Raw genomic sequence first — 11,351 nt, 5'->3', positions numbered from 1 at the left:
CAGTGGAGCTGGTGGGACAGGGACTGAAAGGTGCAGCCATAAATCTGATTTATTTTTATGTTGATTTTGTTCTTATGCAGAGGGGAAATTGGAAGACGTTCTGCTTGGGCAGTAAAACCCTTGTGATTTCACCTAGCATGAGTGGTTTTGCTGTGCTTGAAGCAAACTGCGAGGTGTGACCCTCAAGGGAGGGGACAGAGGACAGGAGGACGTGTCCAGGGAAGCATGAGGTCAGTGTCCTCATCCAGTCCCTCCGTGCCCCGAGGCCAAGGAGACCCTTGGTACACCCAGCCACCCCCAGCACTCCAGGGGTGACACTGGGCCACTTTCCCCACAAAACACACAGGAGCAGAAGATCCCAACCCCCTCCAGCCCAGTCCTTCAAACACGGACAAGAGACGTGGCAGGGAACGTCGAGCACCTTTCCAAGGGATGTTTAATAGTTTTCCTTTTTAATACCAACGCTCCACGCGCACCCAGCGGGGTCCGAGTGCCTCTCCAGCACCTGTGGGTCCCTAAGGCACTCAGGAGGGAGCTCAGTGGGAGAAATCCAGCAGGAATATTTCCACCACGTGGCACCAGCAGTGAACTCTGCAGCAGCCCTGCCCCAGGACCGAGCCCGTTTCACCGGTGTGAGGGTGAGTCCTGCAGCAGCTCCCTGGGAATTTGGCAACTTTGTCATCACCAACTCCCTCTTCTCACCCCCGCCTGGGGGAAGTCTCGGTGATCCCACTGCTTTTAGAATGAATCTTCAAATTTTAGTAATACAGTTTGGAAAACCAATGGATTGGTTTTCCCCTATCAACTCACTCCTTCCAAAGGCCCACGTGCCCTCCCTTGGGAAGCACCTCCAGTTCCAGCTGCAGGACTCAAGGCTCAGAGGATTGTGCGTTATTCCAGTCCTACCTTACAGCATTTTGTTGTCAAGAAAGTACCTTGAACGTAAATCAAACTGCCTTGAAACAGCGGAAATAAATTAAACAAATGTAATTTGCTTATAAAAATAGTTTCTTATAAATCTTTAAAGCTTATAAAAGCCAGAAAATACATTTAAAAGAATCTCCGAACATTTCATCCTTTGAGGCGCGGTTACAATTCAGAAAGTGAGAAGCAAAGCCCACAGACATCTCACACTGATCTTCCCACAAGGAATTCCACAGTACCATGGTTAACCTGCAAGTCAGGATACCTTGGGCATCCTTCCCCAGGTCAGCTGCCCCGTCAGACCATTTCTGTGTGAAAATAAAAGCTGGCACTCAGCTGGCAGTGCTGCTGCCTCTACAGCCAGGGCCCCAGGAGCTTTCCCAGAGGTGCCCTGTGGAGTCAGCAGCTCTGGAGTCAGGGGGAAGCATGGAGCACGGAGGTGCTGCTTTAGCCATTCCTTTCTGAAGTGCCCGTGCTGTGGGGAGGGCAGTGGTGCCACACACAGCCCTGCCTCGGCCACGCACATCTCCCTGGCGTGGCACAGGAACACCGAGATTCCGGGGTGCTGATTATGGGACATGTCTTTGTAATAAAACTAAAATCACCTTGCTGGTCCATCCAACACCTAAGTGCATCAATTGCTCCTCCTGCACTTCCACGAAGACTGTCCTTCATCCTGCAGCTTCTTGAACTTTGGTCCAAGGAAGAACCACCAGGCAAAGCCCAGGATGACGCAAATGACGGACTCCACGTAGTACCCGTCCAGGGTGGTGATGCAGGAGCCCCCAGCTGCTGTGCACAGCTGAAACAGAGCACAGGGCCATGCACTGAGCACTCCCGAGCTGCAGGGCTCTCCCTGCTCCTGGGCAGGACTCATGCAGTTGTTTACTCTTTGTTGTTTCCCATGCAGCTGGTCAGAGAGGCTTTCGAGCTTAGCAGAGGCATGAAAAGTAACAAAGCACCAAACCTGCTCTAGACACATGGGAAATGGAGCAGTCAGCCCAAAGGGCAAACTCCAGAAAACACACACAGCCCCACTGTCCCTGCTGGCCTGCAGGGGCAACCACTGCTCCCAGCCTCCCAGAGAAAGATGATTTTTCTCCCTAGCCATCCTGGAAATGTTCAAGGCCAGGCTGAAGGGGGCTGGGAGCAACCTGGGATAGTGGAAGGTGTTCCTGCCCATGGCAGGGGTAGCACTAGAAGGGCTTTTTGTCCTTCTAATCCAAACCATTCCAGGATTCTGTGATTCTGTATCTGGAAGAAACACGCCCAGGATGGTTTTGAACTGGAAGACAAACACCCAGCATTCGCGGGGTGATTGTACAGCCCAAAATTGCTTCTGCTATTGTTTGGCTTTCAACACTGCTCTAATCCCAGGATTAATTAATCCTCTGATCTGAGGCTCTGCCAGCATTTTCACTATGCTGAGACATGTCAAAATCAGATTAGGAATAAGAAGGGAGTGGTGGTGGTGGAATGTCACCAACTAGGAGGATGTGAGAAAAGATCAGAGCAGTGAGGTGAAGGAGGAAGGACTCAAGTTCAGTAGAGGCTGAGACACAAGGAACCTAATTAGTGACAGGCTAATGAGCGAGGCTGAGAAAGCATCTGCTGCTGAAGCAGCTTCCCCTCTGCACCAAGAAAAACTGCAGCTCCAGTTCAGACAAGTCATGCTGGACTCCAGAACACTGTGATCATTTAGAGAACATTCATGTCCTAGAGCGTCCTGGCATCCAGGAATGAAATAAATCTCAGCCATGAGCACAGAAAAAAAAATCCCAAACATTCCCACTCTTCAGCTATGTCAAATGTCTCATTTGCAGTGAGGAGGTGAATTTGAAATGTTGCTTTCCCAGCAGTTTTGTGTCCTGCTGTTTGATCTGTGTACAGCAAGTTCTTTGTTCTCTTCCACAGGGTTCCCAGAACTGGGCAGGCAGCCAGTCCTACTTGATTTCATGGGGAAAGTGGACACCAAAATCAGAGAGCAGAGCAGCATCTTGGAGAAGGTATCAAGGCAGGCAGATAAGAAGCCTCCAGGGAAACAGGAGGAAGAAAAACCTACCACAGAAATTGAGGGCCCTGGGGTACAGAGCCCCTGACTACACAGCTCAAAACCACACCTACAGGCTCCTCACACTGCAGGGAACGTGGCACCAGTCTGGGGCTTCCACCCCAGCTCACCACAGAAGAAAGGGCTCACTGCTCTGCAGCTGCAAACCCTGGGTAAGGGGTGGTCACTCAAGAGTGTGCAGCTGCCAACAGACTGGGTTTTATCACTCAGGAAAATGAGCTCCATCACTAGGAATTTGTGAGCACAAGCCATACACTGTGAAGGTTTCCAAAGGCAAAAAGGTACTGCAAGAAGCCATTTAATTGAGACATTGAGCCCCCAGCCCCCAGACTCACCTCTGTGGCCGCTGCAGTGGCACAGGTGTGGCCCTGGGCCCCGGCACACTCCTTCACTGTCAGGGGGTCCACCAGCCACAGGGCCACCGTGGAGGGCCAGTTGCCCCCCAGGTTGGACACGGTGTTGAGCAGGGTCATGTAGGTGCCCCCGATGAGCGGGTCGCTGACCTTGGCGTTGAAGGCCATGATGGCCACGTACATGCTGTACAGGGTGATCTGTGGGGACAGACAGGCCAGAGACCATGAAACCCCAGCTGAGACAAGCCCTGAGCTCAGCAGCACTGGCTGGAAAATGATCCCACAGCAGCAGTTCCTCCTGCAGCTGGCCCTGTGCTGCCTCGGGGAGTGCCCTCGCTGCTCGTCTCAAGTCATGCTGCAACAGACCCAGCCCCACATGCACTGGCACGACTGGGGTTATCAAACTGAAATACAATCAGCCAGCTAAAGCAGCACCTAAGCACAGCCCTTCTGCATTTAAAAATCACCTCTCGAAGCCCTGCATTCCAGTTCTGATCCAAAGGCCACGCTGTAGAAGGTGCTTGTTTCCCAAGTCTTTGGATCAGATCCATTATGATGTTCCTCCAACAACTGAGTTTTTTCCCTAGGACCAGGATCACAACTTTATTTATTTGCACAACCATCAGCATGCCTACCAAGCTCAGACACAGTTCTGGGATTTCTCCAGCTCCTCTGTGCTTTTGAGCTTCTGGGTCTGGGGAAAAAAGGAATCTGTGGAGCTACGCTAGACATGGAAACTCAAAGTAGCTCACAGATGATGTCCAGTGGAGGACAGGGAATAGGGAGGAGAAACACCAGCAAGAGTATCACAAGTCAGTCCTGCCACACAGAACAGGTCAGGCTTGGAGGGATTCCAGTGTGACCCAGGACAAGACAGGGAACATCATTTTCCCTCTCCACACTGTGAGTGTTACCTGGTGTAGAGCATAACTCAGCACCATCACAGCATAGTAGTAGACAGGAAATCCTCCTTCATGCTTTACTTTAGGAGCCCACCACACCAGGAAAGCGAATTCCAGGCCAAGAAGCAACCTGGAGGGATGAGAAAGATGATTTGTTATTCCAAGTAACTCTTCCCATGTGTTTCCCCAACACGAAGCAACCACTGAACAATCGTAGTGAGTACATTAAAATAGTTTAGATCCAAAGAGTTACACCTATTTCTATCTCAGAATTAGATCTCAAATATTTGACAAGCAGTGACATTGTTAATTAGGAGCAGGAGAGCACTGCTCTAATGCTGCTGTACATGCACATCCCAAACTCCTCATGCTCTGCTTCCACACAGTGACACTGCACGAACCAGACAGTTCAACTCACCGTGACAATCCTGGCACACTTCTTTGGACCTGGAAGTCAGAAAGTTACACACAAAACCCTACAGGTGACCTGAACACACCAACTGAGCACACCTATTACTGTGTTCCACTAAAATGAGGCTTTACCTGTAAGGCATTGCTTTGTAGAAGGTGTTCAGGGGCTGGGGGCCCGCTGTGTATTTGCTGATAACCAGAGGCAAGATGATCTGCAAAGGAACCATTGGAACTGCCAGCAGAGCCAGGTGCTCTTTGGGGACTCCCTCCTCCACCAGTTTGAGTCCTGTTACAGCATCTGCTGCTGAAAACCCAACCTGCAATGTTAGGGAGACAAAATAAGCTGAGGAGAACAGGGAGTTTGGCTAGAAATTAAATTTACTCCCTATCACGTAAATTGAGAAATGGGATACAGAACACACTGTCACTGAAGTCACTTCTGCCCCTGATTTGATTTCCAAATTAGTTCCACATGTTCTACACTTGTTCACTCTTACTGTCATCACAGCCAAAACTATTCCAGGAACATTAAGCAGCACTGCCACTCATTCCTGTGCCTTCACTGCTGCTGGCATCCTCAGTGTCCAACCAGGAGCCATGGAAACAGCTTGGACAGAGCTGGGGATTCTGAGCTAAAAAGAAACATTTTCTGTCCTTTTAACTGCAGGCTACACAGCCTGTTTGGAAATGTACTTCACTTTAATACCACACTGCCAGCAAGCTTCTCTTCAATGCTTGTGTTAAACACAAAAGCTCACACAAAGCTTTTCTGCTGCACAGCCCTGCTCAGCACAATTAGATAAGCCATTTTGCTTGAATTTCATGTGAAAATTCACAACTCTTGTGACAGCCAACAGCAAAACTAAGTTACATCCTGGGGACTCAGCAGCCTTCTACACCCTGATGCCAGCATTTAACAACTCTTAAGTGTATTTACTTACTTTTGCAGTGAGGATCAAGAGACAGAAAGTAAGAACTGCTGGCATCTTTACTATTGAGAATAGTAGCCTGTATGTGTCAGTGATGCCTTTTGTTTCTTCCTTTGCTGGTATTAGCTCCTGGTTTTCCTTTTTCAAAAAGGCAACCAATGTAGTTGTAACTAAGAAGACAGCTCCCCAGAAAAACAGGAAATCTGGAGGGGAAAATAAAATAGAATCAGAATTCCTTTGTAGCAGCCGTGATTGACAGTTGTAGAATATAAACCTAATCATCAAAGTGGAATAAAAACAAGGAGCAAAAGCAAACCAGAAGCACAGAGCTACACACAGTGAGTGACAGAGCTCTGCCCTCCTCTGAAAGGAGGTGCCTGCTGGAGCTGAGGCACAGGAGCAGCAAACCAGGTCACCTCCCTGCTGCTTGGTTCATTATTACCACAGTGAGCATGTTGGAGGAGGAACAGAGGCAAAAACGAATGTGTTGTAGGATTACACACACATCCACTACAGGCTGATAAAGGAGGAAACCCACATGTAATAGTTAGAAGACAGAGGGAAGAACCTCCAGAGGCAGAACTCCTGCCCAGCTCCTCCCTTACCCTGCAGCCAGGGAACCACCCTGTGCCTCAGCTCTACATCCCTATCTAACATCCATCTCCCACCTGCAGGAAATAGGATTTAGGAGTGTGAAGATGCCCGAAGAAAGTTTGTTACAGAGTTCTAAGGAGTATTCAGACTTGTGTGGCTGAAATGGAGACTTGACAGCATTCCAGTGCTCTGTTTTAGGCAGATCAGATCTGCTAAATCGTGGATGTGGGGCAGAAAAAACCACCAAGAGAGTTCTTCTAATGTAGTGAACGGTCAGTTCAAGATCATCCGATCCCCGGCCTCTAGGACAGACCAGGAAAGAACTGAGCCATGTGCAGGGGGTGGGACAGAAGCAGCCTTTATTCTTCCCGGTCCGAAGCAGCTGCAGCAGCCTCTGGGGCACTGGGCAGGAGCAGCGAGGGCTGCAGAAAGGGCAGAGACAAAGGTTCGGTCAGTTATGGCCTGCTTCTCCTGCACAGCGGGGAACAGGCTCGGCAAGCGTGGAACAAACGTGCGAGGACTGCTCCAGGGGTGTCCCACCATTCATTCCCAGGGTAACAGAAAAAAAGGCTTTTCACACCATTTCTGCTACTCCTCCCTTTCCTAAAATAAACACGACCTCACAAGCAACACTGTCAGATTGCTCTCTTAAAAAACCACGGTGCCCTGAACAGACATTCTCAAGGAAAGATGTATTTTCTGAGAGTCCCACTAATCACAGCTGCTGGCTACAAAGGATGTAGAGGAGCAGCTCTCTAATAATAACCCTGAGCATTATCACTGCAGTGAGAAACGCACAGTGCAAGGATGGGGATAGAAATAGCTCTGAGCATCATCACATGAGTGCTCCTGATCAGGCCAGCCCTGTCAGCTGCAGCACAGCACTGCAGGGGCTGCATCAGCAACAAAGCAAAGCAAGAAAAAAGAAAAAAAATCTATCATATATATCTATATATAGTAGTTCAGACAAATAAAAATGGGTTTCTTGAGGCTGTAGGCAGTTTACACAAAAATAAGCTACATTTCCTTTCAAGTACAATGAACCTCACTAACAAGCTACAAGCAGAAAAACTTTGAAATTAGAGTTTACATAAGGGATTTCAAGGACAAACTTTCTGGTCCCACCACTGCTGCTTCCCCCATCCCTACTTTGTTTCTGCAGCTACACTGCCAGTAACAAAATAAACCACTGAGATGGGGCAAAACAAATTTTTGAATTAGATCAGGGATAGATGAGGCTGGAAAACAGCCTGAAGATGGTACCCAGGTGGTACAGGTACCCAGGATGCCCTCTCAGGAGGAGGGGTGCTCCACAGTCCCTGGCACAGGTAAGTGGCACCTTTAAGGGCACCTTTGTCCCATGTTCACTCTTTCCCTGTCCTTCACGCTGGAAAGGGCAAACCAGGCAGGAATCACAAAGCCAGCCAAGGAGCTCCCCCTGCTTTAAAGAAAAAAAAAAAAACTGAAGTCACCTGAACAGCAAGTGCTAAATAAACCCCAGGGCAATCAGCCCACAGAAGGATTTTTCCTGTTTCCTCCTCTGGCACTTCAGCCTGACACAGCCCAACACTGCCTTTGGTTTGGTGAATTTGATGATGGGTTTACATTTGTCCATATTATTTCCTGAAGTTAACAAGGCTCATCCCAGCTCCTGGCCTGGCACAAGACATCCCTGGCAGTGCTGCCCAAAGGTTCCTGGAGCTCTGGCAGCCTCAGGGCCGTGCCCATGCCCTGGGGAGCCTGGGCAGTGCCAGAACCCTCTGGGGGAAGAGCCTGTCCTGATATCCACCTAAACCAGCTCCAGTGTTCCCTCGGGGTGCTGCTCCTCTGGATCATGGAGTGTTGACCTGTTCCTTCCCTGGCACTGGGCTCAGCCTACAACAAAAGTGCTCAGAGATCTGAGCTGGCAGAGAACACTGACCTTTTCCAGCAATGAAGCTTTCTGCTGCTTTACCTGCCAAACCTGCTCATCACAAGCCCATTACAGCCAGGGCAAGGACCAGTGAGCCCCTGTGCTCCTGGGTGAGCTGGTTACTCCTGCTGCTCTCAGCTGCTCCAAGGAAACATCAAACTGTGCCACTCACATGACTGAGAAACAGAAATTTTTTACAGTTTAACTACTTGAAAAACTATGTCCTGCAACTACAGTGTCAGTCATTTGCTGTTCTCACTCCACCCACATCAATACTCCAGGGCAGGTTAAGGAGGTGGCATTGGTGCCGTTTGGGTCTGGGGACAATATCTTTTAAAAACAACACTTTTATTTATACAAACAGCCTTGAGAGGAAAAAAACCCAAACAACCAAAACCCTGAGCAGTGAGGGAAGTGCAGCCAAGCCAAGCTGTCTGAACAGCAGAGGCTGCAAGTTGCATCAGCAGCAAAGACGTCAGTGTGCACTGCAGTGAGAGGGATGGACACGCCAGCCCAGGAGCTGCACGGCTCCAGGGACAGCCAGGAACCAGCTGGGACACTCGGAGGGCCACTCTGTGCCCCTTGACACAGGCCAGGCACGAGGCTGGCGGCAGGCAGCAAAGAGAAGACTGGTTAGCAGCGCTGAGAGCTGCAGAGACCAGGTAAGCACAGCAGCTGTGGAAACTGCTGTCCTGATTCACCCCTGAGGAAGGGGCAGGACAGAAAGCAGAGCTCCCCTTCACACAATGCCAGCCTGTTCTGGCATACCTGAGCTCTGAGGTGGCACAGTGTGAGGGGCAGCAGAGGCTGAGACCACGGGGATCTTGTCTTTGCTGCCAGAGTCACCCCGAGGCTGCAGCCAGAAGTGCTGCCAGCATTTCCTGTCCTCCCTCAAACTTGCAACCAAACCAGCTGCCCTTGAAGCATCTCCAGGGTAATACCCCCAACATCAACCACCACACAGAACCTTTCTGAGAAAAATCCCAAACCCCAGCAAACAGGAACATCCCTCCACTAACAGCTAGTTATGCTTGGATTATCACGCTCCATTTAATTTGCTAAAGAAAAAGCAAATCCTCCTTAATTTACTAAAACAAGGCCTTCCTTCAGAAACTGGCTACATGCTCAACCCCGAACACCTTCACTTCTATCATATCGGAAGATTTTTTTTTTTTAGTTCCCCTTTCATCTTCCCACATGGAGACTTTGGCTTGCTTTTTTTAAAGAGTAATCTATTCCACGGCCATTACACTAGGAGGAAAAAAAAAAAAAAAAAAGAGTTCCTCCAAAGTGCTTGGGTCAGCCTAGATAATGACAGGCAGGTTTTCCACACACTTTAGCCCAGGAAAATTCCAAGTCCAGTACATGCATTAGTGGGCTCTGCCAGCCTCCAAGCAGGCTGTGCTTTCCCACGGGGCAAGGGACAAACCAAACCCGTTCGGTTCCCAACATCAAACCACAGAAGGGTCCAGGCACGGGGAAAGAAGCATCCTGAGGAAGATATAACCGTTTTTACTAGGAAAAAATCCTTCCCTGGGAGGGTGGGCAGCTCTGGCACAGGGTGCCCAGAGCAGCTGGGGCTGCGCCTGGATCCCTGGCAGTGCCCAAGGCCAGGCTGGACACTGGGGCTGGAGCAGGGAGGTGTCCCTGAGCAGGAAATCTCTCTGGTCCCTTCGGAAGCAGGCACTCCCCGGCTCTGCCCGGCACTCCGGCCGTACCTGCGAGGGTGACGATGCCCCGCGGCTGCGGCTCCGAGCGCAGGTACTTGTTGCAGAAGGAGGCGGACTCCAGCGCCAGGAACAGGACGTTCCCCAGGAAGTAGCCGGCCGTCTGGCCCACCGAGTTGCAGGTGGAGGCGTAGCCCACGTTCTCCCGGGACAGCATGGTGAGCGCCCAGCCGTCCACCGCGATGTCCTGCGTGGCCGCCAGGAACTCGAAGAGGAAGAAGGTGACGGTCAGGGCCGCCACGTCGGGGCCGCGGCCGCGGCCGTCGCCCAGCAGCGCGTCCACCTGCGTGGACATGTAGATCATGAAGAGCCCCAGCACGTACTGCGTGGGCACCAGCCACGACTTGCGGCGGCCGAAGCCCCGCAGGTACACGGCGTCCACCAAGGGCGCCCACAGCAGCTTCAGGCTGAAGGGCCAGAACACGAAGCTGAAGAAGGCCTGGTCGGTGTAGCTGGCGCTCTTGCTCTGCAGGATGAGCGGCACGCTGCCCGCCAGCCCCAGCGGGATGCCCTGCAGCACGTACAGCACCAGCAGCAGCAGGATGCTGCCCAGCTCTGCGCGGTACCCCCGCGCCCGCGCCGGCAGCAGCGCCTCGGTGTCCCCGGGCAGCCCGTGGCGGGGCGGCTCGTCCGTCAGCTCCAGGCTGTGCTGGCGGGTGGCGGCGCGGCGCTGCCGGCCGCCCTGCTCGGCGGCGATGGCGGGAGCCATGTCCGGCACGGCCCCGGCACGGCCCCGGCACGGCTCGGGAGCGGCCCCGGCACGGCCGCGCTGAGGGAACCGCCCCGCCCCGCGCGCGCCAGGCGTGGCCGCGCCTCATTGGTGCACCGGGGTGACGTCACGCGTAGCACCGCCCCCTGAACCCTGATTGACGGGGCAGGGGCAGCGGGAGCGGAACTGGGAACGGAACCGGGAACGGAACCGGGATCACTGGGGCGGCTCCGTGCCCAGGAAAGGCCGAGGGAGCTCAGCCTGTTCAGCCCCGGCAGAGAGGGGCCCTCAGCCCTGACTGTCCCTGAGTGCAGGGAGCGTCAGAACTCTGCTCTGCGCCGGGGCACAGCAATGGCACCGGAGCCACGGGCAGGGACTGAGCCCAGGAAGTTCCACCTCGGCAGGAGGGAGACCTTTCCTGTGAGCACTGGAACAGAGACCAGAGAGGGTGTGCAGTCTCCTCGCTGGGGCTACTGCAGACCTGTCTGGACACAATCCTGTGCCATGTGCTCTGAGATGACCCTGCTTGAATGCCAATGTAAATAGAACTGTGAAAGAATGACACATCCCAAAAAACAACAGACCACAAACCCCGATTTTGAACAAAACCTGTACATTTCTATCAGCCTCAGGACAGAACAGTTTGGAATCCGACAGCAGAACCAGACGCTGGTGCGTGATTTCATCTTAACCAGAATTCCTTCATTCACCCCTTCCTTCGTTCCTTCTATTCACACTGACGTTCGGGGAAAGGCATCAAAAGCGCCCCGGGACCGTTCCAGGAGGGTTCCACGGATGCAGTCACGTTCTCCGGTGCGC

General features: G+C 52.1%; 1 protein-coding gene across 1 annotated transcript; it reads right to left on the bottom strand.

Annotated features, from left to right (window-relative positions):
• Positions 1–408: 408 nt before the first annotated feature.
• On the bottom strand, positions 409–10,554 carry SLC33A1 (solute carrier family 33 member 1). The gene is made up of 6 exons (XM_021540830.4): positions 9,815–10,554; positions 5,603–5,793; positions 4,794–4,978; positions 4,263–4,380; positions 3,331–3,546; positions 409–1,726 (listed from the first exon to the last, which is right to left on the bottom strand). Exons 1-6 carry the CDS (start codon positions 10,530–10,532, stop codon positions 1,559–1,561), a joined length of 1,596 nt encoding a protein of 531 aa, XP_021396505.3. The 5' UTR covers positions 10,533–10,554; the 3' UTR covers positions 409–1,558.
• Between the last annotated feature and the right edge of the window lie 797 nt (positions 10,555–11,351).

This window comes from Lonchura striata, chromosome 9 (assembly GCF_050655825.1).
Source record: "Lonchura striata isolate lonStrDom1 chromosome 9, ASM5065582v1, whole genome shotgun sequence".
Classification (NCBI taxonomy): Eukaryota; Metazoa; Chordata; class Aves; order Passeriformes; family Estrildidae; genus Lonchura; species Lonchura striata.
This window is presented reverse-complemented; position numbering and strand designations above follow the sequence as displayed.

Excerpts from the sequence above, each read along its gene's own strand:
- SLC33A1 (XM_021540830.4), bottom strand. The coding sequence starts at position 10,532 with ATGGCTCCCGCCATCGCCGCCGAGCAGGGCGGCCGGCAGCGCCGCGCC. Across the intron at positions 5,794-9,814 it reads GGGCATCGTCACCCTCGCAG|ATTTCCTGTTTTTCTGGGGA; the intron begins GTACGGCCGGAG and ends TTTCCCCTCCAG. Across the intron at positions 4,381-4,793 it reads TACAAAGCAATGCCTTACAG|GTTGCTTCTTGGCCTGGAAT; the intron begins GTAAAGCCTCAT and ends TCATCCCTCCAG.